Here is a 23,548-nt window from a genome sequence, read left to right on the forward strand (position 1 = left end):
TTAAGAGAAGGAATCTGTCTTTTTTGCTTGTTTCTAAACAAATGCTCTAAGGAGGCAAGCAAAGAGGTCACCTCCTCATGTTCCACACCTGGTAACATATAAAGTGTTACCATGCTCCATATCCATGCTCCCAAACACAGCTCCACACACTGACACATTCAGGGCATCGTTTCCAATGCACTGATCCTTCAGTCCCAGAAAGAGCTTCTGGATTTTCCTTGCCCCCCCTTCCCAGCAGACAAGCCATGCCTCAGCCAGTGCCCACCACTGTTGTAACCAACCCTTGCTCGGAGGGACCTTGGTGCTGAGGCAAGGCTTGGAGGCGGTGAGGGATGCTGACTGCCTGGAGAGAGGGTGTCCAAAAGAGGTGGAGTTGATGCTGATACAGAGGAGAGATTCTCTGTACTTGAAGAAGGGAGATAAAGGCCCTTCTACAAAGATCTGGGAGGAACCCAGGCAGACTTGGTCAGCAAGCAGGATACAAGGAACCAAGCATAAGAAATAGGGGGCACATGCTTGTAAGACTGTACTGCAATTTTAATCTGTGAAATACCATTCCCACCCCAACCTACTGCACATTTCCATCTCCTTTATTTATCTTCTTATGTGTGGGCTACTGAGTTTTGACTATGTTGCTGTAAATGCAGTAGTCAGACAAGAAATTCTCTTTTGAGGCCTGCTTTAGGTGACCCTTGGCACTGATTTCTACCCTATCAGAAATCTTATAGAATTTAACGATGGTATGTTTTTTGTTTGATTGTTTTTGTTTGTTTTTTTTTTTTGTTACTAACATTAAATAATTTGCTCAAAATAATTTTAATACTATTCAATATTTTGTTCTCATTCAGTGTAAAATTATATGCAGCTTTCCGTGTGCAGTGATGAGAACATAAATCATGGTAATGCAGGTGGCTCACCTACAATCAGACGAGCCACACACATTCAAAGCCCTGCACACCTCCACATTTCACAGCTGCTTTTGACAGTGAGAAACTTCAGCATCTGAGTTACAGCTACCAGCAGCTAAATACAGCCACAGAAGCGTTTCCTACAAAAGCTATTTTCCCTTTATTTCTAGCCTGTATTTATGATGCCTCTGTTCACACAGCTCTGACTCCCAGGTATATCTCTCTTAATTTTCTTGTTTTCTTCCACATCACCATCCACCATCCCTCTCTGAGCTCTAAAGGCACTGAAAGAAAGCATTATCTGTATGTGCAGCATATCTATTGTCTTCCCTGATCCATTTCCCACAAAAATCGTTTTTCCACTTTGCCCTGTCTTAGTGCATCTTTTAGCTCTTCCTCTTCTTCTTTTGACATGAAGGTTATTTTATTTTATATTTTTTTACACTCAGCCTGGCGCATTTGAAGTTCTGTGCCTCCTGCAGTGTGCCAAACATCTGCACTATATTCTTGCAGAGCTTTGAAAATTCATGCTGTTAGTTTAACCCTTCCCACATGAATCACATTTTGGAGCACCTTGTCCCTGCTGTCAGGTTGAAATGCTTTTTGGATAGTCCTCTGCCAAGCAGGGTGAGGGCACAGCAGCTCTCCTTTCCACCCTTCCCCATATATTGCTTCTTGCAGGTGCACAGCGGTTCTTTCCCCATGTTTCCAACACCACACCTGCATCTAAGGCTGTAATAAACATATAGCTTGCACCAAGAAAACCCTAAGATATAGCACAGGTCCACTTTTCTGACAGCAATAAAGCCAGCCCTCTCAGCTCATGGGAGCTTGTGCACCCCAGCTCATTTAGGACACCATCCAGCAAGTTGGTACTAACAGGACCAAGGCTGTCCTGTGTGGACAAGACGGCTTCAGGCTCCACTGTCTATTACATCCAGTATATTGATACCTACTTTGATACAGAATGCTGCTCTACATTAAATATTCCAGCAAAACATAGCAGATTGGAAGCATTAGAATTTAACTGTTACAGGACAGCCCATCTTTATGTCTTTAGACCAGTGGAAGCTTTCTTGATGATCCCTTGGAATCAACATTTCCCACTAAACTGACTGGCAGTAATAACAACACAAACTAACCAAAAAATCCAAGGAAAACATTGTTCCCAATGTGCTGCTTGCTTGAGATTATTGAATGTAGGTCACTGACTTGTAGGAGCCAGTGCTTTAGACTTTGATTGTCTAGAAATGTATAGCAAGTGACAACAGCAAATTCTAATTTGCACCACTCTTTGTGTGCCGCTGGTAATGTCCCAGCCCATTATCATCAGGCCTTGTGGCATCTGTCCTTGCCTTGTGTGACTGTCCAGTTCTCACATGTAGGTCAGGACCATGTCAACCCTTGAACAATAGCCTTTCTTCCTGTTTAAATTACAGTTTCTTTCTCTGATAATGTCTCCATTCCGTCTTCTTGCTGTCCCAGAGTTTAAAATGCAATGAGATAATGCCAGCAGACCACATTTTGCTTTGTTACAGGATATGAATGCACAGATATGGTATTTTCTGCAATAGATTAGTGTCCCATTGTTACTACATTCAGAACTGAACTTGATGGGCAGCCTCTGTGGAGGCAATAGCTCAATGAGAGCCACTCTCTAAGTGCTGCAAAATGGGACTCTTTCTTTTTTTGCAAGAGAAGGCATATAAAGGGTATCTATTAAATTAAAACAAGCTAAAATAGATGTAGCAGTCTTCCTAGTTAAGCAGATCCTGAAATCTTAAAGAGAAATGTATATTTCCTTCTGATGGATATTTATTAACTTATTTTCAGACATCACAGTATCATAAAATCATTTGAGTTGGAAGGGACCCTTAAAGGTCATGTTGTCCAACTCCCCTTCAATGAACAGGACATCTACATTAATATTGCTGCTTGTTCGTCTGGCTCTGTGAAGTCATGAAATCTTGTTGAGTGCTGAAATTGCTGCAAGTTCTGTAGTGCCTTCTGTCCCTTGTTCTAATTATTAAGGTTGACAGCTTTCAGGATGCAAATTTAACCCATGCATTTTCACCCCATTCTTCTTACCTGCTTAAGGATTTCTGCTGCAGTTTCATGTGAGCAATCAAATATTACGTAGAACTCCTTGCCTTTCTTCATCTCCTTGAGTAAAGGCCGGGCATCTTTATTCCCAGACGGCAATTGGCGGATTTTGATTTTAATGTTGTATCTAGAAGGGGCTTTGATGAGCTCTTGCAGACGAATTAGACCTGAAAAATGATACACAATTCTACAAACAATCTTTTTTGTGCAGAGAGTGTTTATTGTCACTTGGAAAGTGTCTTTTATCAGTCCTAACATTTCACATTTCCAAGCTGCTATCTTCATATTTGCCAATTTCTTGATTGATACAGCTTTTCCTTTTCATGATTATACTTGGCTTCACGTCTGAATACTCTGAAATATGTTTTGAATTTGTTGACTATAGTATATGTTTGCACTGATGCAATACTGATACTGTATATTGCAAAAAAAGCAGTAGCTAGCAGCAATTAGTATCTCAGTGTTAAAGAATAAGAACACAGATTTAAGAAAATCCCCTTACTAACTTTCCTACCTAATAGTAAGCATATGTAGATGAGGAGAAATGGTGGAACGAAACCATTCAGTGTTCAGCATCTCCACTGTTGCTCACTTAGAAGCAATGGTTAGCTTGGGTGGCACTTAGAAATGATTATTCTTAATAGGCACCCATATGTCTTTCATTGTCCTCATTTCAGCATGTATTGCAATACCCCAGAGAGGGGAACTTTAATTTTTTTTATCATCAATTTAGAGAGAAAAAGCTCAAGGGCATAGTAAAATTAAATGACTTATTTAAGTTCACTCAGCAATTCTGAGATCTTAGAAAGTATTGAAATATTTTGAGATCCAGTTCTATGTCTGTAAACACAAGAACGTGATTCCTAGTGCTGTTCTTCAGCTGATACAAATCTACAAGGCTTATTTGAAGTCAGTGAAGCTTAACCAGTTGAAGATTTGCCCAAGTATTTAAACACAGTGCAACTCTACTAGCTAATTCAGCACTCCTATGCAATTTGTATTGCCTCCAAAAACAAAGTAAGATAGTTAAGAGTTCTTTGAGGTGTGTGATTACAGTCTCCTTCTCATTACCCATGAACTTAATTTTCCAACAAAAAAACGTGTGATCTCCTGCTGTGTGAAAGTAAAAGGCTGTCTTAACAATATGCAGAGAGGGGGAAACAAGCAAGGAGCACTTCTTAAATAAAAACCAAACTAATGATGGATATGAAAAAACTCATTGCTCTCCTGCTGGGAGTTATATATTTATCTTGTGCATCAATATCTGTGGTTCACTGATCCAGTGGCACATAGAAGGCAAAACAAAACATCCCTGTTTCTTCTGATGTTAGCAAGTTGCTACATATTGCTGTGTTGGCTGTTGGCTTCCGCTGTTGGCTTTCACTCAATTTTCTGGCAATGTTTTTTTGAAAAAATAATCTTTCCTTCTGCCTGCAGTGCTGGGTTTGTTCTTTCAGGTCTTCGAGTATCAACAATCAATACAGAATATTAAGTATTATGAGTATTCAAATGTAAATTACTGCGCGCATTATGAGATTAGAGCCTGGCTGGAAGCCAGCCTGTGTAAATATGAAACAATTTGAACTCATTATTATGGGGATGGAGTGCATCCTTCCAACACTGACTAACAAGTAGGAGTTTATGTAATCTGTCTGTAAAGCTATAACTTGGTTGTATAACACATTCAAGTATTCAACTGTCAACTCAGCCACTATATCGAACGGTGACTCTAACAGGATAGAATTAGTTTCGGGATAAGGGGAATCCAGCATGTAAGGAATCTCTGCACCCTCAGACTGAGTATTGTTATATATCTTTGCAGAATCAGAAATTACTTAACTCCCAGTGCAGTTGAACTACAAGGGCAGAAGAAAAAGATATTAAACTATCTGTTTCAGCCACATAGGAGTTCTGCTTCTCATCAATCAATCATCAGTGTTTTCCTCTTCCTCTTTTTCCTGCTCAACAAATGCAAACCCTTGGATGTTATGCTACCGATATTTTATTTGGAACATATCTTGAGTGCTGAGTACATAGTCAGACTCCCAATGTCAGGGATGAAGGTTTTGGAAAGCACAGTTTCCTACAGCTGTCATTTCCTCTTGCTTATTGAGACCAACCACTCAGTCTACAATAGTCAGGAGGCCTCAGTGACTCCCTCTGAGGTCTGAAAAAGGAAGTAGCAGCTAGTATGGCAAGGAGTCATAAGGAACATTATCCTAAGCATTTGTTTACTCTCTACAAAGTAAATGATGTGACTTAAACCGTTTTGCAGGTCTGCACTAGAGCAGGAACTTCAGTACAGAAAATGTTGTAGAGTATAGCCAGGTGAAGCCACAGTAGCTGAATGAAAACTTCAAAGAGGCCAAAGAGAGTCCCATTGAGAAAAAAGGCACAATTCGGGTCATTAAACCAAAGCTGTAGGGGTGGGAACCAGACCTTTAGCACTAATTTTCTTGGCCTATTGCCTCTATTCTCTTTTCCAGACTTCGGAACTCTTTTTCCTTTTCTTTTTGAACCAGTGTTGGGAATTGTATTTAACATTGCTGGATTCAGTATTTTTCCAACTTGCCTTTTACTGATTTGAACATGAGAAATGGTCTTTTCTGACACAAGCAAAATGTTTAAATATGTGAAAGTCTTTGAATATTTCATATCATTTCACAGTGTCTAAAACTGCAGCAAGTTGTGTGTGATATAATTAGGAATTCAAACATGCCTAACATGAACGCAGTGCTCCAATAGACAAATAATCATGCACACTGGTGGTAATAATCATACACTACTAGTGGTAGTGTGTGAGTAGAAAGTGTGCACTTCCCCATTTCCCCTTTCTTTTTTTAATAATACACTTCTGTAGTTTATTCTTTCACACTTAAAAGTTAATGAGGTGGTTTTACTGCAATAAGAGAAAATGTTTTTATTAGAAAACCATTAGGGTTAGCCAAGTTTGAGCTTTTCTTTGAACGATGCAAGTTCAAAGAAAGCAAATTTTGTAAAAATTCAAATTTTGCTCTGTGCAATCAGATTGAAATGATATGACAAAAAGATTTGGCTCCTGAGAATTTTAGAAAGTTAGGAGAGCTGGCTATCAAATGGAAAAAGTCAGGCTTTCTTACAGAAGATGAAGTATTTGATGTGGTTGCTCTTCTCACCTTCTGGTGGTTTAAAATCACAGGATTCAGGGAAGATGGAATAGGTAAGAGGCAGAGCCAAACTTGCGCTGAAGGCACTATCATTGCTGTTGTTTGAGCTTTGACAACTGAAATAGAGTCATGTGTCTGTTACAGATCAATGTGCAAAATACCAATAGGCAAAGCAGAGATACTGGAATGGATCTATTACAAACAAAATAAACCACGGAAAAAGATGCATAGCCAGCTCTGGCATATAGAACGGTAAACCTTAATTTATGGTACCCAAGATTGGGATGTGCAGTGCTTGATGTACAATGCACTCTCTAGCAAAGTTTTGTTGGACTGTTTTAAAACTAGCAGAGAAAATTCTTTGCCTTACACAGGCAAGGCATTGTACTTGACATAAATTAACGCTTTTAAATTAATTAATAGGCAGAATTAAGGCTGATTACGGCCTGGGTACTCCAATAATAAATGGAGTTATGCCTAATATGTAAAAAAGGAGGTCAGTCTCAATTAAAAAAAAAATAAAACAATATTTGCGTAGGAGTTTTATTTTCCTTTAGCAGTAGAAAACTATAGGCAGTAAGGAGTAAACTGCAAATTTCAAAGGGAGAAAACCATGGGATCTTTATCCTATGCTCAGAAGCTTTGCTATCTAGAAAAATGATTTTGGCTGAAAGTCCAACACTTTGACTAAAAGTCCATCTTTCAATGGCACAGAAAGGACAGAAGTTAGAAATAAATATCAGCTATAGTGTATTTTATTATTCTACTTATACTGAGGGCTGAGAGACAAGAGGGTAAAAATCTGATTGACTCACCTCAGGAAAAATGAAGGAATGTTTCTAATATGATTTTGGAATAAAATACAAGCTCTAAAGTATGGTAGGTCCCTTTGTAAGGGACAGTAAAGTTGTTTAGCATGGTATGTAGAAGACAAAAGTTGCTAACATTTCTGTGTTTGATAAGAAGCAGGATGAGTAAGTGCTTCCTATTCTAAACACAATTTTTAGCACTGTTGGTTGCAGATTTTCTAGATTTGTTGATGTGAAATTTGCTTATCATTGAAAGTCCTGTAGAGTCAGCCGCGTAGATTACTAACACTCAACCATTTATTTAATAAATGCTGAAACTTTTAATAAATTACAGAACGCCAGAAATATGTCAATATTAAAAAGTGTGTATGAGATTATATGTAATAATTTACCCTTAAGTGTCAGCAGTGGACAAATTAGGAACAAATCTGATATGGTTACAAAATGCTGAAGAACAAAATGTTGGGCCTACAGTAAAAGACACACTGTGCTGCCAAGGAAAGATAGCTCTGTATCATACTAAATTTCTTTGTTTGGTGTGATAATTTCTGTTGATATAGGCAGCTTCCTAGATGTATAGGACTTGCCCCCTTCCTGGAAGGTGCCCATCTTCATATATCAACCTGCTCATAAAAAATTCAGAACTGTAAGGTACTGTAAGATATTAATTTGCCCGATCACAAAAAGTAGATGTCAATGAAAAAAAAATTATTAAACAATAAAGATCTGTGAAGGCTAGTAGTAGGTCTTTCGGAAATTTGTCATGCTCTTGTTTCTGTATTCATTCCAAAATCAGCACCTGGAAAAAAGTTACTGCTGAAAGAGTGCTGGATTGCAAAAACTGGCAGGATGTTAAATACTGTTTGAGATAAGGAAAGTATAAGTGATTCAGATTATTAGGAAGCATGAGTTCACTGAGATGAACTGATTTTTTATCACTGCCCAAACCTGCATTTCTCTTGGTGGAAGTGTGCATGTGGTGATGAAAGTTGAATTACATGAGATAGGGGGAAACCTCAGATTGGCAGACAGGCATGGTATGTGGCCTCTGTGCCAGAGGTGGTCGTGATGGCATGTGGGCTTAGATCAGTACTGCAGTATGAATGATGAAAGCAGGGTTTTCAGTCTTTAAAGTAGATCCTTAAACTGGAAGCAGGGCTGATCTGCAATCTCCGAAACAACCTGAGTATGCATCATGGGAAGTTCAGTGTTACAGCCATTAATTCGTGGTTTAATTAGGAAAGAAGCTGCTTTTCACATATAATTTGTCTCAAAGAAAAAAAAATCTTTGGATTTTTTCCTATTTATAGTATAAAAATGACAAACATGAGAGATGAGAACTAAAAAAAACCCCCAGCTAAATGGTATCAATTTAAACTCAAACCAAGGAATATTTACATTGATCAAAGTTGACCTCTTTTCTTCCCTGACTTCATGTTAATAAGATGATTGATGATTAATTTACTTTGGAAATATTCCTGCAAATGAAGTCTCTTTCATATCAATCAATTTTTATAACTGAATATGTACACAACACTTGGTGTTTTGGAATGCTAATTTGCTATTGGGGTAGGCTGAAAAAGGTCTCTGTTTACCTATTGGTATATTTTTGCATATACTGCTAGTAGCTCAAGAGAAATCCTGCTGATCTAGACCATCTTAGCATAGGTGCAAGAAGTCTGCTGTAGAAAACACAGCTTGACTTGCTCCTTCTTTTCTACCTCCTGCACTGTGGTATATTCTGAGGCTAAGGTGTACAGAATAGAATACTGGCATTGAAATGTACCTCTGGTATCCAGCAGGAGATGTGCTTCTTATGTCCTGTCAAATGTATACAAATAAATATATATTTTCTAGTGTTAAAATTACTGTGTTTTCTGTTTGTTGTTTTCTTAAGTGTAACTTAGTGCCTTGTGAAAAAAAAGCAAAAACAAACAGGTGGTATGTTTTGCTTAATATTTCCCACATTTTGATGGGAAAGCTATAGACCTCTCTGAGTCTTTAATGGTTTGCTTACTTGTAAACTTCTTGTGAACTCCAATTATGGACAATCTGTGACAGAATATTCACTGCAGGAGAGATCATATTCTCTGCAATCATGCATGCAATAATTTTGGTGTATGATCTTGCTGGATAGGACTGCTTCTGAAAAAACTTTGGAATGCAACTGTGTCAATGGTCAGAAGAGATAGTAGATTTTTCAAAAACAAAGTCTCACTCCAGTGAGGGAAATTTCACTGCTTGCTATATTTTGGCTGTTAGTACAGTAAGTGGTATCAGCTACAGCAATAGTAAAGCCTAGGTAATTAAAGATATACAAAAGTGGCTTGGATTGCCTTATAACATCAGTGTTCTTGTTCAATATCTGTGTATTAAAAAAGTGAAAGTCATAGTCTCTGATAATGTTTGAAATCACTTCTTCCCAGGAATGAGTTTATTATTCTCTTGTTATTATCATTTATTCATTTGTTTGCTGTATGAATGAAAGGGATGTTTAACTGATATTCTTTGTCCATGCTATTTTAACAGACAGCTGTAACTACTGCTTTTCCACAGAGGAGGTTCTTGTGATAAAGAAGGAATAATCTTATCTGAGTTAAGAGTTTCAAGCTGACAACATTTACACAAGTTTTAACTTTCAGATTCAGCATTGGGTACCCAGCTGACAATTGGATTTGCTGAGACAGTTCCAAGGAAAAAGATAATCTCTATGTTAAAATGCTGCAGTTTAAACTTTTACTTTGTAAATGCATTCTCTTTAAGACTCTCAGTAGAAATCCCTAATCAGCCCCACCCTAGACTATTTATCAGTTTGAAGCTGATATTGGCTCCACAAATAAGAAACAAAAGGTGATGTATTACCAAGAATTCTGGAGCTATCTCCAGGTGACTTCTTAAGTTTGGATGAAATGAACAGCGTTCCAAAAGCCATAGGCACAGAAGCCTAACTGTTCCTTAAATATTTTTCTTTTGTTTTTGGTGCAAGTACTCCAAACTGAGCTATCACAGGCACTTTTGTCACAGAAGTTATTTATGTACATTCATTAGCTGAAGCACTTGTCTTGCAGTGCACCAGTGCCACTTACCTGTGCTGTCTTCATAGACCACTGTCACTATTTTCCAGTTGTAGTATAGTACAAGATCCAAAACTGCTCTGCTGATGGCTGCATAGTCTGGGTAGAGGTTGATATAAAATGCATCCTTGTGATCAACCGTAGGGTGTTTCCATCGGGTCTGAATATGTGGGACTTCAAGTGCATTGCAAATGGACTGCACAGCGCTGACCGAGGAGCTGTGGGATGGTCCAAACAGAGCAGCTACACCAAGAGCAAGCTGATCACATGCTGCAGGGAGAGGAAGAAGCTTTTAGTCAGCAGAAGGAGGTAACTTGTGTAGCATTTACTGAGACCACTTATTCTTCATCCATGTCCACCATTTCGAAGTGAGAATGAGTAAACTTGTTATTCCAAAACCTACTTGTAAATACTTCCTGAAAATGGCTTTGCTGATTAGCATTATATCCTAGAAAAAGCTTGCTACATATAAAAACCAAAACAGTTTAGCTCACCACTGACTTCAGATCACATTGATTCCTGAATTACTTTTCTCAGAATGGCATTTTCCTGGAGAAACCAGGAGCCTCTCATTATTGGCTTGCCAAAGAGACGTTGCATGAATTAAGTTTCATGGCAGTATGTCAGGGAATACATTCATGGAATCACAACAGACACTATTACAGATTCCCACCATGACTGGCAAGCTACTACCTATGCGAGTTGCTTTAATTTCAAGCTAATGAAGTAACATAAACAGCAAAGGGCATTATGATTTATGGCACTCCATAATCGGTGTTTACAGAAGAAGCAATAAAGCCTAAAGGCATAAGTAATGACATGAAGAAATAAAGAGCCACCGTCACTGACATTTTAATATCTTTCCAAATCAGTCAAATGCCATTATCAACAAAGACTTCTTTCTCCTTATGTCTATATCCAATGCAGTTAATATTTCCAGCAAGAGAATCTCTCCTGTAGGAGTATTTTTGTTTCTTTTCCTCTCCCATGTGTTTTCAGGCTAACTGACATGAGATGAAGGGATATTAACTACTTTTGTCCATTTTTATAATTTACTGCAGATGTTTCTGATGGGGTCTGTACGGACTGGGACAAAGCCTTGCACTGAGCTGCCTGTTCCTCTCTTTGTAAGGTAGCTCTTTGTTGAAAGTCTAGAAATCTCTGCTATTAGACTAAATACTAAATATTTAGTGTTTAGACATCCACAATGAGCAGAGGTTTTTAAAATTAATATTTACTTATCTAATAGTAATAAAATAGAACAGAAAATCAATTATTTTCTGTTTTCAGCCTACAGATGGATGTCTCACAGATGACATAAATGCACAGGCTTTCAAAGTTTAATTCAGAAGCTTTCTGAAAAGATAGCAAGTTTTAATGTGAAAATTAATAAATAATTAAATAAATAATATCAATAATTCATACTGAGAAGAAATTTCTATTTTCTGCATGGATTCCTTGTGCTTATAGAATTTCAAAAATATTTGTAATGATCTCCTTTCTACAGACTAAATGGACAAGGTACTGAGGTAATTTCACAGTAGTCACAGAAGAAGAGGTTCCCACTATACAGAGAATCTAAAATCTTCTCAGGCTGGATTATATGGATTACAAATGCAGCATATTTCATTTTCAACAGCATATAGTACCATCATGTTTGATATTTGAAAATACGCATCATTTAAAGCTATCTTTGATGTTTTACTTTTTTTCCCCAATCTTCAATCTTGCTTAGGAAACTAGAGTACCATAAGGAGAATTTCGTACATTAGACATTTGAAAGGCAGCTTTCTTACATGATTTGTTTATTTTCTGGTATTTATTTGCCTTATAGCAAACATATCTTTTAACTTACTGCGAGCACGTTTTGTAACATTCACAGAAACAGATGCCATAATGAACTGCAAAGCACATGTGCAAAGTCTTGGCAACTTATGGGTCTTTTCCTGGACTTGATTGCTTGAGATTGCATGCACACCATGCAATTCCAGGAACTAGGCTCCTGAATATTTTTTAGCAAACTTCAAGATTGCCTCCTAGAGGTGAAGAAATACACTGTGCTTAAGGAAAGTTACGGTATTTTTTCCTCTTTCTGTTTTACTCTGGAAGTAAATTAGACACAAATAATTGGGCAATAATTTTCCCTCTGGGAACAATAAAAGAATAAGCAAAAAATTCAGAGCTTGTCCAATCCTTGCTGTACAGTTGTTTTTAACAGAAGAATTGCACTCATATCTCTAACCCACTGAAGTGTTAATATTTCAGGACTGAGAGAGTACTGGGCTCTGCTCTTTAAAGTAGAAATCATTTGTTATGAATAATGGATATCTGTGTGCATGTGCTAATTATGGGTTGTGACATCCCACTGTGCTCCTTGTTAGGTAGTGATCATTTTCTGCAGAATTCCAGGTGGCAAATCTGTTTTTTGGAAAGAAAAAGTGGTTAGTCCTGCCACCTTCCATCTGGGGCTCTTAGCATGCAGACAGGATGTAGGTGTTTCATCAGAAACTATATGACAAGTCCAACTCAGCTTGATTCTTAGTTCAAGTAACTTTGAAATATAAAATCTTATGTTAACATTTGTATACACATACTACAACTGGAGGAAAAGAGATCAGGGTGTGGAAACATGGTATGGAACAGAGATATGTTACTGACACAGTAATTGAGATAATTACCTCTTCTCGAGGCTTCAAAACTATCAAAAAGGTTAATTCTCTGGATGTCATAGGTTAATGTTGTATTAGGCATCAGTGTTCTGTTTCTATTAATGTTGGTGACTGCAAACTTGAAAGCCAATTCTTCAATATTAACAGGCTCATTTTCCACAGTTTCAAAGATCCCTCCTGTTGATAGAGATAAAGGAGAAGTATTATTCACCTCTTCATCACTGTACATAAAAGAGAAAAATAAATTATGAGCAAAAATAGGTTGTATTCATAAAGGAAAACAATTAAAATCACAGTTAAAAGCACTAAAACAAAAGCACATTGGGTTGTTAGCTTTTATCTACAATGTCACCATAGGTTAGCTTGGTATTTTGAATGTTGGTTAGACAAACATCTGTGAAAGATAGTGTGTGTTTATCATCCAGGTTTCCTAAAGTAAAATGCTTAAATCTTTATTAAAATTTCTGTTGAGTTCCCAACTAAAAACGTAGTGGTATTCATTGGTTTTGTTTGCCCTGCTCATTCTAATGTATGTTTAGAGATGCAATTCGGATACGTTGGAGATGTTTTCAGAAGTGTACACATCCTGGCAGTACAAGTTCCATGCTTAGCAGTAGCAGCTTGAGGAGAAATTGACTGGAAATTTCCTCTTGAGGTCTTTGCCTTAGAACGGCTTGTTTTGTTGTTGTTACTTACACTTTGGGCATCACTGTTTGCCATCAGCGAATGGCTTTGCTTATTCAAAGATCATTAATGTATAAGCTGAATTTGTTATAAAACATAACTGAGCCACACTGCTCCCACAAAAGATTCTAACTCTGTGCCAAAATGGCAAGTGATGTCACCTGGGGAGTAATGTCTACCAGTACTAATATGGAACTGATTTAGAAGTCCCCTTGCAAGGACAGTGCTGCATCTATCACAACTGCTTTCAGCTTCTTCCTCTAAACTCCTAACATCTGCTTCAAACTATTTGAACAATGAGGTTGTCCCAACCCATTCTGTACAATTTCAGTCAAGCAACTGCTCTTTGAGCTCTGTTCAGTTTGTCAGAACTCATTTTTTATCTTTCAGACTGAAATTGTACATACTTCTTGATCGCTGATAAAAAAAACTATGTGAATCAGAATTTTTCTTTAACATGTAAGCAAGTAAAGAACCAATTTTGATTTTAATTTTGGAAGCATTATCAATTGTTTTCTCATGTTTTCTGAGCTCAGGAAGGTGGCTATGTTTCAAGTAAATAGGCTGTCCCACTTATACTGGGATGTCTACTCCCTCTAGCCTCTGAGATTATATAATGCCAACAACACATTCAGGCTGTCTGGGAGTATTGGGATTTGATGAATGCGTAACAAACACAGCTAATTTGAAAAAAAATAGCTCCTTTAAACAGCAATTTCCAGCTTCAGTACTTGATTTTGCAAGTATAATTTACTAATTTAGTGCGAGTCACTAGAGAATACTTTGGATTTCTCTGTTTCGTATTTTCACATTTCCTCATGTGAAATTTGAGCTTTAGCCATCACTTAATATTTCCTGAGCATGAGAATGTATTCAGCTAATGCAATTTTGACGTCACCACTGTAGGAGTAGTGCAGTCATTAGCTGACAATCAGAAAATGGAAACACAGCAGAATTAAAACCTGTTTTGAATTTCAACTCAGCAATGAAAACTGGAGGCTATGAAACCTAAGTTATTTCTAGTCACTCTCAAATACACAACATCTCTAAACATCTCTCAAAACCATGTATAACAATACCTAAACACAACTTTAGAAATTTTGCCAATTTAAGCAAAGTTTTAATTTACTATATGTATTTCAGATTTGCATTTTAGGTATGCAATTCTTTCAGAGCCTATAATTCCTCCTTACAATAATAATGATACCAACAAATTCACCTCTTTTCTGGTTCACTAAAATTTACTTTTCCATCTTTCATCTAAGGAACACAAGTACTTTCTGCTGGCCATAATGCTGTTTTAGTCTTGTGACAGCAATGTACAATAGTTATGTTTTGCTTGGACCTGCTCTAGAATTAGCAGAACATTATTTCATATGACAAGGTGGAAAACTATTATTATTATCAGTAGCCTAAGATAACATTCTATTCAGTCAGTGTATTGTTAGCAAAAAATCTTCTCCATCATGGAAACTACTATTGTGCTGTGATTGTTCTAGTTACTTGTTTCTTTGTTTATTTAACTTCAAATAACATCTTTTAACCATCCTTTGGTTAAGGAGTTTGGCAGTAGACTTTGTGTCCTGTATATACTACAATCACAAGAACTTTTTCATTTCAGGGCGAGGACTTTTTGCAGACCTGTAATCAGTGGCCTATTAAATTGAGATTAATTTTAATTAATGTATATTCAGGAGCTATTTATAATTCATTAGCAAATTTTTACAGAATTTTTGCTTGTTACCCTTAAAAGAAGAATAAGGATTCACTGGGCAGGGGGAAGGAGTGGAGGGAAATGAAGATTGATGGAAAGAGTGAAGGTTTTGCTAAGCAAACAAATCAAAACTGCATATATAACATCACGTAAACTTCAAATATAATCAGATATATTTCTCTGAAAGTCAGATGCACAGTCAATACTTTGGTACACATTCAACATATTGTCAGGTGTTCTTTTATACATGTTAACATAGCAGTAATGCTCTGATAGAGAACTTCAGTTAAATGCTTTAATTTGCTGGTGAGATTCTCTGGATAGATCTGCATAAGACCAGGACAGATAGTCATAATTATATGCATGAATTATATTTCATAGAATCGTAGAATCATAGCATGGTTTGGATTGGAATGAACTTCAAGGATCACCTTATTCCCACCCTCCTGCCATGGGCAGGGACATCTTCCATCTTCCACTGGGTCAGGTTGCTCAAAGCACCATCCAAGCTGGCTTTGAACATTTGCAGGGAGGGGCAATCACAACTTCTCTGGGCAACCTGTGCCAGTGTCTCATCATGTTCCAGATGACAAGTTTCTTCCTAATATCTAATCTTAATCTACGCATTTTTAGTTTAAAGCCATTACTCCTTTTCCAATCGCTACACTTACAGATAAGACAGGTTGCTCCCCACCTTTCCTGTCGGCTCCCTTTAGGTACTTGAAGGCCCCAGTAAGGTCTCCCCAAAGCCTTCTCTTCTACAGGCTGAACAGCCCCAACACTCTCAACCTGTTTTCACAGGAGAGATGCTCCTATCCTCTTATCTTCATGGCCTCCTCCAGACCCGCTCCAACAGCTCCACATCGTTCTTGTGTTGAGGGCCCCAGACCTGGACACAGCAGTCCGGAGGGGCCTCACGAGGGCAGAGCAGAGAGGGGCAATCCCCTCCCTATCCTTGCTGGTCACCCCTCTTGTGATGCAGCCCAGGACACAGTTGACCTGTGCTGTGAGAACACACTAGAGGATCTGGTTGAGTCCCTCATCAACCAATACCCCAAGAACTTCCACAGGGAGTTCAGCCATTCTCCTAAACCGGAACTGTTAAACACAGTGCCATTCAGAGTCTCTGAAAGCTACTGCTTCCTTGCCCCCACCACTCATAGGATGGTCTCCTAAGTATGGAGACTACTGACATCAATATTTCAATCAACTAAATGTTTACTTGGCTGTCTATTCTCCTGATAACACCCTCAAGGAAGCACTAAAGGAGTACCCTGCTGCCCATGAAACAACTCCATGATATAGTTAATGAAGGAAATCATTGTCTGCTGTTAGTGAAGTTTGAGAAAAGCCAGAACTGCTACAGATTTGAGCTTGATCTTTTCTGTTGGGATCTATGTGTGTAAAAAGAGCCAAATCAGCCTATGAATTTGTACCACAAACAAAGCAGCAGATACAGTCATAGAATCATAGAATCGTTAGAGTTGGAGGAGATCTCAAAGGTCATCTAGTCCAACTCCCTGCAACGAAGAGGGTCTGTTCCATACTGTTGTGTTTTCATCTGTGTATTCTTAATAAAATCTAGCCATTTATTAAATCATTTCACTTCTCTCTTGTTCTGTTGATGGCTTGACATCAAGCTTAGAATTTATTGTAAGGTTCAGGTTAAAAGAGAAAGATCAGATTAACTGACAAGTTTGATGAAGAACCTGTTTGTCAGATTATTTGTTTAAATAAACAACATTTTAAAAACAAATTAGCCAAAGGATTGTACAAGTGAAAGAAAAAAAAATCAATGTTAACTCAAGATACAAATGATGCTGAAGAAATGAGGCTGTTTCTTCTAAGCTCAAAAACAAGCACTGCCATCCAGGGTAGGCTTGGTAGCATTTATTAGGGACAAAGTCCTCCCTTTCATCTTCCTCCTTTCCATCCTAATTGTTCTTTGAAACGATATGTATTCTCATAGGCCAACCAAAGGCTTCTTAGTCCTGGGCAGAGGCAGACCTATCTTTCCTTCAGGAGCAGTGGGCATGGCTGAGGCTCCCTAGAGCAGTGGGCATGGCCCCACTTCAAGAAGCATTTGAAAAATTCTCTCGGGCATAGAGTTTGAATTTTGGATGGTCCTGTGTGGAGCCTGCAGTGGGACTCAATGGACACTGTGCGTTGCTTCTAACTTGTAATATCTTATGATTCTGTGATTCTGCACTGGCACTGTGCTTGCACCCATGGTGGGCAGTTTCAGCCTCCTGAATCACAAGAAAGCTGAGTACTCAAAGCAAGGTGAGTATGATAACTATAGGAGCTGATTTGGTTCTTGAGGATGTCAAAACTTCTCGGTGGCTGTGCCAGCAGACACAGCTGAGAAGCATGCCCATGCTCTGATCCCACATGCCCTGTTGCTCACAGACTCTGGAGAGGTAAAGCCAGACCTACATTACTTGATTTTATTGTATGCAAGGAGCAACTCCCTCAGCCACACATAAGAACATCAATGGGAGAGCCAGTAGTCATGTTCATTTAACAAATAAACCTGCTTCAGTGTACAGTGTGTGTGTGTAAAGATGCCTTTCACTTTTTGCATTTACTTTACAAAGTCATGTATCAGAGACTGAAGAGAAAAGCTGTATATGCCCCTGTTCCTAATTTAGCTGGGGAAAGTAAGAGGAACATGCCTACTTGGCTAATCTTCCTCTAATAGAAACAAGATCTGAACCATGAGTGACTGCTCTTCAGACAACAGCAAGGTATTTGAGTCAAACTGACAAATATGACAAAGTATCATTCCCATTCATCCTTTGAAGGAAAAAAAAAAAAAAAAGCTACAGCAAGTAAAATGTCAAAAATACAAAAGCACACCTCAGTAGACACCTGAAAAAGTGGCTCCAGCCCTTCTGAGCAAGCAAACATTTCCGGTTAATGGGGGTCATCATAGACTGAGAGAGTTTTAGAAAAGGTCATGACTGAATCAATTTCCATACCATTCAACGGATATCAACATTTCACTTCAAGACAAGGCAGAGCTCAAAAGCCTGTTATTGGAAAAATTCTTTGTCCCCATTTTAAAACCTGCCATGAACAGTAACAGCTAAAAGTTGTTGACCTTTCTGATGGCAGTTATTGACCTATCTCTCCAGGCTTTTTTGGTTGGGTTTCCTCAATGCAAAATGTCTCAAACAAATTTCAGCCCCACTGCAGCAGATCTACTGTGTTCTCTTAGCTGCACATATGCAGAGTTGCCTGACTAGACATGACTGAATTTTTGCGATTTCAATCATCTTGGATGCTTTCAAAATTAAATGCAAACTTCTGAAAATATTTTTTTAAAACTATATTCTCCTTGCAGACAGATTTTCTTTACCTACTCCACAGCTAAGAAAAGAACAGTGTTTTAATGCACTGCTTTTTTTGTTTGTTTTTTACTCCCTATTGAAGTACTTCAAAAAGGCCAAGTGAAATGAAGGTAGGCTTACAGAAATAGCCCTGATAGCTTGCAAAACAGAGGTGTGAAAATACAATTGCTTTTGAAGGAGGTCTGTGTTACGCTCTGACACCTAAAGGAGACTGAAAGAGAAAAAACATGTTCATCCCTTAAGCCAGCCTGAAATCCAATGGTTGCCATGGATATGCCTAAACAGCAGCTATTTTTCAAATTTAGATCTTGCTCTGGGACACTCAGACATTCATTATCTCAGTGGATAAACTTCAGATTTCCCAAATAAATTTTCTGCAAGTCTCCCCAGCTCACTGGTGGCTATATGAGGCACATCTGCATCCAGTCTTGTACACTGAACCAGGGGTCAACCTCCTTTAAACACTGGAAGGCTGCTGTGTGTATCAGCTATTGAACTGCCATCTGGAAAATCTAAAATTCTTTATCACCAGAGTAATTCTTTCTACTTTTTGACCAGTGGAAAATGTTGGCAGTGTGGGCAAAAAATGTGTTCATGTTGTTAAAATAGAGAAAAGAATTGCTGAATACAAGATAAAATTTTCAAAGACCATAAGTCAAGCCACCACTAGACACAATGAGATTTTAAAAATATGCTGCCTGAATTTTTATTTACTGACAAATTTTCATCTCCTAGCATACTATCTTGGTCCTAGAGCCAGCATTTCCAGCCCCTTAAGTTGCAGCACAGCTATTCATACACGCACATCACTCCAGATGTGAGCATACTAGTACTAATTACAAGTATTTTGATATTATGACAGAAATTAAAGCAAGAAACAGGAGGAATTAATAAACCTGAAAGCTGTTATGTTGTTTATGTTCTATTGAGGTTCTACACTTTAAAAGACTGCTATTTGAAAACAAACATGCTGACCATGCAGTAAGAAATGTTTGCAATATTAAAAGATACAACCAAAGAACAATGGAAAAATACTGATGATGGCTAAGATTTTTCTCATAAAGACACAGGAATTTTTCTCCTCCCTGGAAAAAAATGTGTTTTTCTATGATTCACAGCTCTCTTCAGTCAAGGATAAAACTAAGATTCTATGTGGTTGATGTCCATGTTTCCTTGCATGCTCTTTTCATAGCTTAACATTGATGTGCACTTTCTCATTGGCCTGGGGAAATGTTTTTTGCACAGGGTGACACTCTCATTCAGTAATGTGGAGGCACGTGGCCCACTGGAAGGCACTGCTTCATCTCTGAAGCTTTGAGCCACTGGAGCCTCACAAGGGCATTCTGGTCCCACAGCATGCAGGCGATCCACTAGCAGGATTTCCAGAAACATCTGAACATCTACATCCCAGGGGACTGCTGCTTTGAGAAGCCTCTCCTCCTACCCACAGTACCATCTGAACACCATGGGGCCCACGAAACCTCATTAAAACCCACCTGTTAGACGCTGAAGAGAAGTGAGAGTTAAAATCCTAATGAGTGTGCAGCTATGTGTCACCGGCTTCCTGAAAGAGAAGCTGTTGCTGATGCCAAGTTAATGCAAGAGATTCACAAAGCCAAATTAACATACATTTTGTCCTTGCTCCCTATCAGTACACACAAGGACTCTCAGCGCTCTACTGCCCAAATTGCTATGGGCTCACACACAGCTCTCATGCTCGAGGTGTGGGACTGAAATGGAGCAAGGCAAAACAGTACTTACAAAGGGTTTTTCTGCAGGTTGTGTTCACTTGTGTAAAGTGCTGCTGGGACTGAAAGCACTTACTAGAAAACATCCCAAGCACTTCCTCCGCCTTTGTCTCTTAGCAGAGGATGTTTCCTCCTCTGCCATAAGGTGCCTGACCAAGAGTCAGTGTAAATGTACTCATCACAGAGCTAAGGCTGGTGTTCATCGTACAGGGAAAGAATAATCAAATGAGTTATTACTTACAGGCTTACATTTTTAAAATATCTTTCTTTTTAAAGCTGATTGTGTAAGATTACTTCAGAAATTGGTTATTAACTCCAATTTATATATGACCTAAAAACTACTCTGTTCTATGTGTGAATTTGAAAAAAAAAAGAAAAAAGTTTCTCAGAAATAATCATTAACAATCACAATCCTATAACCAACAATAATTGCATTTTGTATTTACAAATCCAGACTGAAATGGGCTTACTCCCCGAGGTTTTAATGGAATTAAATGCATGGGTTTTGCATGAGGCTCATGGAATATAAGCTAAACACATTAGTATTCCTTGCACGGGTGAATTTAGCCTTGCAATGGGGACCTCTGAGTTAGGCAGATATTATCATCCTCATTTTACAGACAGTGAAGCTGAGAGATCGAGTGACTTTTCTACCATCACTCCCTCTTCAATCTGTTCAAACCCTACTTTGGAACTCTTCCACACATTGCTCCCTGCTTCAGCCTTTTCCCTGCCTTTTGGAAGCTCCTGTCCTTACCTTGGCATTTGCCATCTTCACATTCACCCAGTTTGGTTCCTTTGAACCAAATGCCTTTGATTTCCTCCTATATACCCTGCCAAGTGTCACAGCCATCTCACTACTGCTGCCAGTTCCTGAATCTGGAACATGATCCTTCTGCAATTTTTCATCCTGCTGTGGCCTCCTCCTTTTGGGATGCATGACAAACAATACTTTCCCTGATCTAACTGCATTATTTCCAGCCATCAAAATCAAAAATAAGAAGAGGAAATGGGCATAGAAGGGAAAATCATGTTCTGGTCCTCAACAGGAATCCCCATGTCTGTTTTTATAATCTCTGTAGCTACAAGTTTCTACAAACTACAAGAAATCCACAACCAAACTAGCAGAGGACTGGCTTTGAGGGGCTGGGGTGAAAGTAACATTTTCCTTTCCATGACTGTGTAACAAAAAACTGAAACCTGGGGCAGGTTCAATGACCTGCAACCTTGTGCAGAAAGAAAAGGTTGCAACCAAAGTGTCAAAGTCAGCAAATGTGAGGATTGCATTTGTTTGTGAGGTTAGATTTGTTTTTAGAAAGGTCATTGAATATTTGACAAACTGATACTCCAAGGTTCAAAACTAAATGACTGAAATCCACTTCTGGGGCTGTGCTGAGACTACTCTGTAGCATCAGTAGAGTCTTTGCTATCAGTAGTCAGTGGGCATGGTGGAGGTGATGGCTGGACTAGGTGATAGTAGAGGTCTTTTCCAACGTTAATGACCAAGACCAGGTTCTTGTAATTATCTGCAGACTAGCAAAGAATTGCATTCAGCTATGCTTTTATCCTTTGAAAAGCATAGGGACAAAAATACGTATGTCTGTATGTACATAAGTAAAAAGTTGAGTGTATTGAGATACAGAGATACAAAGATTAGTGAGTGGGATCTATCTGATTTTATCATTTTATTGTGGAGATATTTCCCGAGGGCTCAATCAGCACAATTCACTTTATAGAATTTTGAAATAATAAAATTCTTCTATTTTTACAGGGGAAAAAATGATTGACCTGATTTACATGTCTCTTTGCAATACAATGGTAGTACTAGGAAGAAACTAGAAGTGCAAATTCTTTATTTGATAACTTTCAAAAATGATTGTCTTACTGCTTGTACTTTATTGTTTTCACCTGATGCAGAGACCAGTCAGCAGGCACTAAAAATGCAGGATAGTACATACGCTATTTATATTATTTGTTATTCTTTTTCCCATACAACCACACTTTCCTGGGTGAACCAGCTCTTCATGCATTGCAGCTTTAATTTCAAAGGAGAGAAACATGGGAGAGGGAGAGAATTGGTTCTAATTACTCATTACATGTGAAACATTGGGTCCCATCTGATGCTATTTTTGCAGCAAGTTGAAGGAAATAAGAATTTTCTCACTTCTCTTTTTGGAGCTCGTAATAGGTAGATGAACTTTACAGACAACAAGATCTGATATTGTGTGAGATGTTTTCCCCAGGAGCAGTTCACCTGGAAAAGGCACTGAAAGACGTTCAAGGTTACATCACCATGCTTTCCCACTGCATGTGTGTACCTTCAGGGCTTCTGTGCCTACTACAGTTGGTATATTGCATGTTGTGAAGGTACATGGCAAATCAAGTCTTCACATACAGCATAGGAATATTTTAATCACGATGTGTGTTACAAACTGATCTGTTCTCTTCAGGACTCCCCAGGCCACCCAGCCCAGTGCCATTGTGAGAAAAAGTGCCAGCAAGACAGCGAGAAAGCCAAAGGCCAGCACAGTGGGTTCTTCACATGGATATTTTTGCTCAGTGTGAGCACTTATGATGGATAGGGATGTAAAGGGTAATCCTTTTCTTCAGATAACAAGTGTTAGAATGAGAGGGATAGTGGTCTTAAGTCATGACAGAAGAGTTTTGGGTTGGATATTAGGAAGAATTTCTTAGAAGGAGAGGTGAGGCAGTGGCACAGGCTGCCCAGGGAGGTGGTGCAGTCGCCGTCCCTGGAGGTGTTCAAGAGCCGTGTGGATGTGGCACTGAGGGACGTGGGAAGAGGGCATGGTGAGGATGGGCTGACAACTGGTGATCTTTGGTCTTTGCCAACCTTAACGATTATACCAGTTTCAGTAGGTATTGGTCAAATTTTCTCATACCTACCAGGCTGCAACAATTTATAAAGTCTTGCTGAAAGAGAAACATACTTTCTGGTGTATCTTTAAATATGTCTGAGCACTCGTTCACAGACAGTTTTCCTACATATTTGTCAGGGCCAGGGGAGTTCCCTTTCAGATATTCTAACATATTGCTGATTACATGCTGGACTGTGAAATGCTTCTGAAAGTGAAAAAGTGTGGAAAAGGCAACAAGAAAGTAGAGCTTGCTGGAAGTTGTACCTACTGGCTTTGGCTTTAGTTAGATTCGCCACAAAACTATTAGTGTGCATAAAAATATATTCAGATTTCTCACAGATGCAAAGTAATTTTACTTTATGTCCAAAGAAACCAAGAAGTAACTTCTCTAAATGGAGCAATAGAGACCCTATCTAAAATAACAGCAAAGAAAACTGAATTCAGTTCAGTTATTCACATAAAAA

The 23,548-nt window shown here is 38.5% G+C and overlaps 2 protein-coding genes across 6 annotated transcripts in view; both read right to left on the reverse strand.

The window, feature by feature from the left end:
• LOC125688291 (claudin-8-like) overlaps positions 1 to 23,548 on the reverse strand; it is a 338,757-nt gene that overhangs the window by 154,857 nt on the left and 160,352 nt on the right. The window lies entirely within an intron of this gene.
• Positions 1 to 23,548, reverse strand: part of GRIK1 (glutamate ionotropic receptor kainate type subunit 1) — a 160,465-nt gene that overhangs the window by 63,549 nt on the left and 73,368 nt on the right. For all 5 annotated transcript variants that reach the window (XM_048934133.1, XM_048934135.1, XM_048934134.1 and 2 more), the window contains exons 2-4: positions 12,719 to 12,886; positions 10,053 to 10,310; positions 2,997 to 3,178 (exon numbers count right to left, since the gene is read on the reverse strand). In XM_048934133.1, coding sequence (XP_048790090.1) covers positions 2,997 to 3,178; positions 10,053 to 10,310; positions 12,719 to 12,886 — 608 coding nt within the window. The remainder of the gene's footprint in view (positions 1 to 2,996; positions 3,179 to 10,052; positions 10,311 to 12,718; positions 12,887 to 23,548) is intronic.

This window comes from Lagopus muta, chromosome 1 (assembly GCF_023343835.1).
Source record: "Lagopus muta isolate bLagMut1 chromosome 1, bLagMut1 primary, whole genome shotgun sequence".
NCBI lineage: Eukaryota > Metazoa > Chordata > Aves > Galliformes > Phasianidae > Lagopus > Lagopus muta.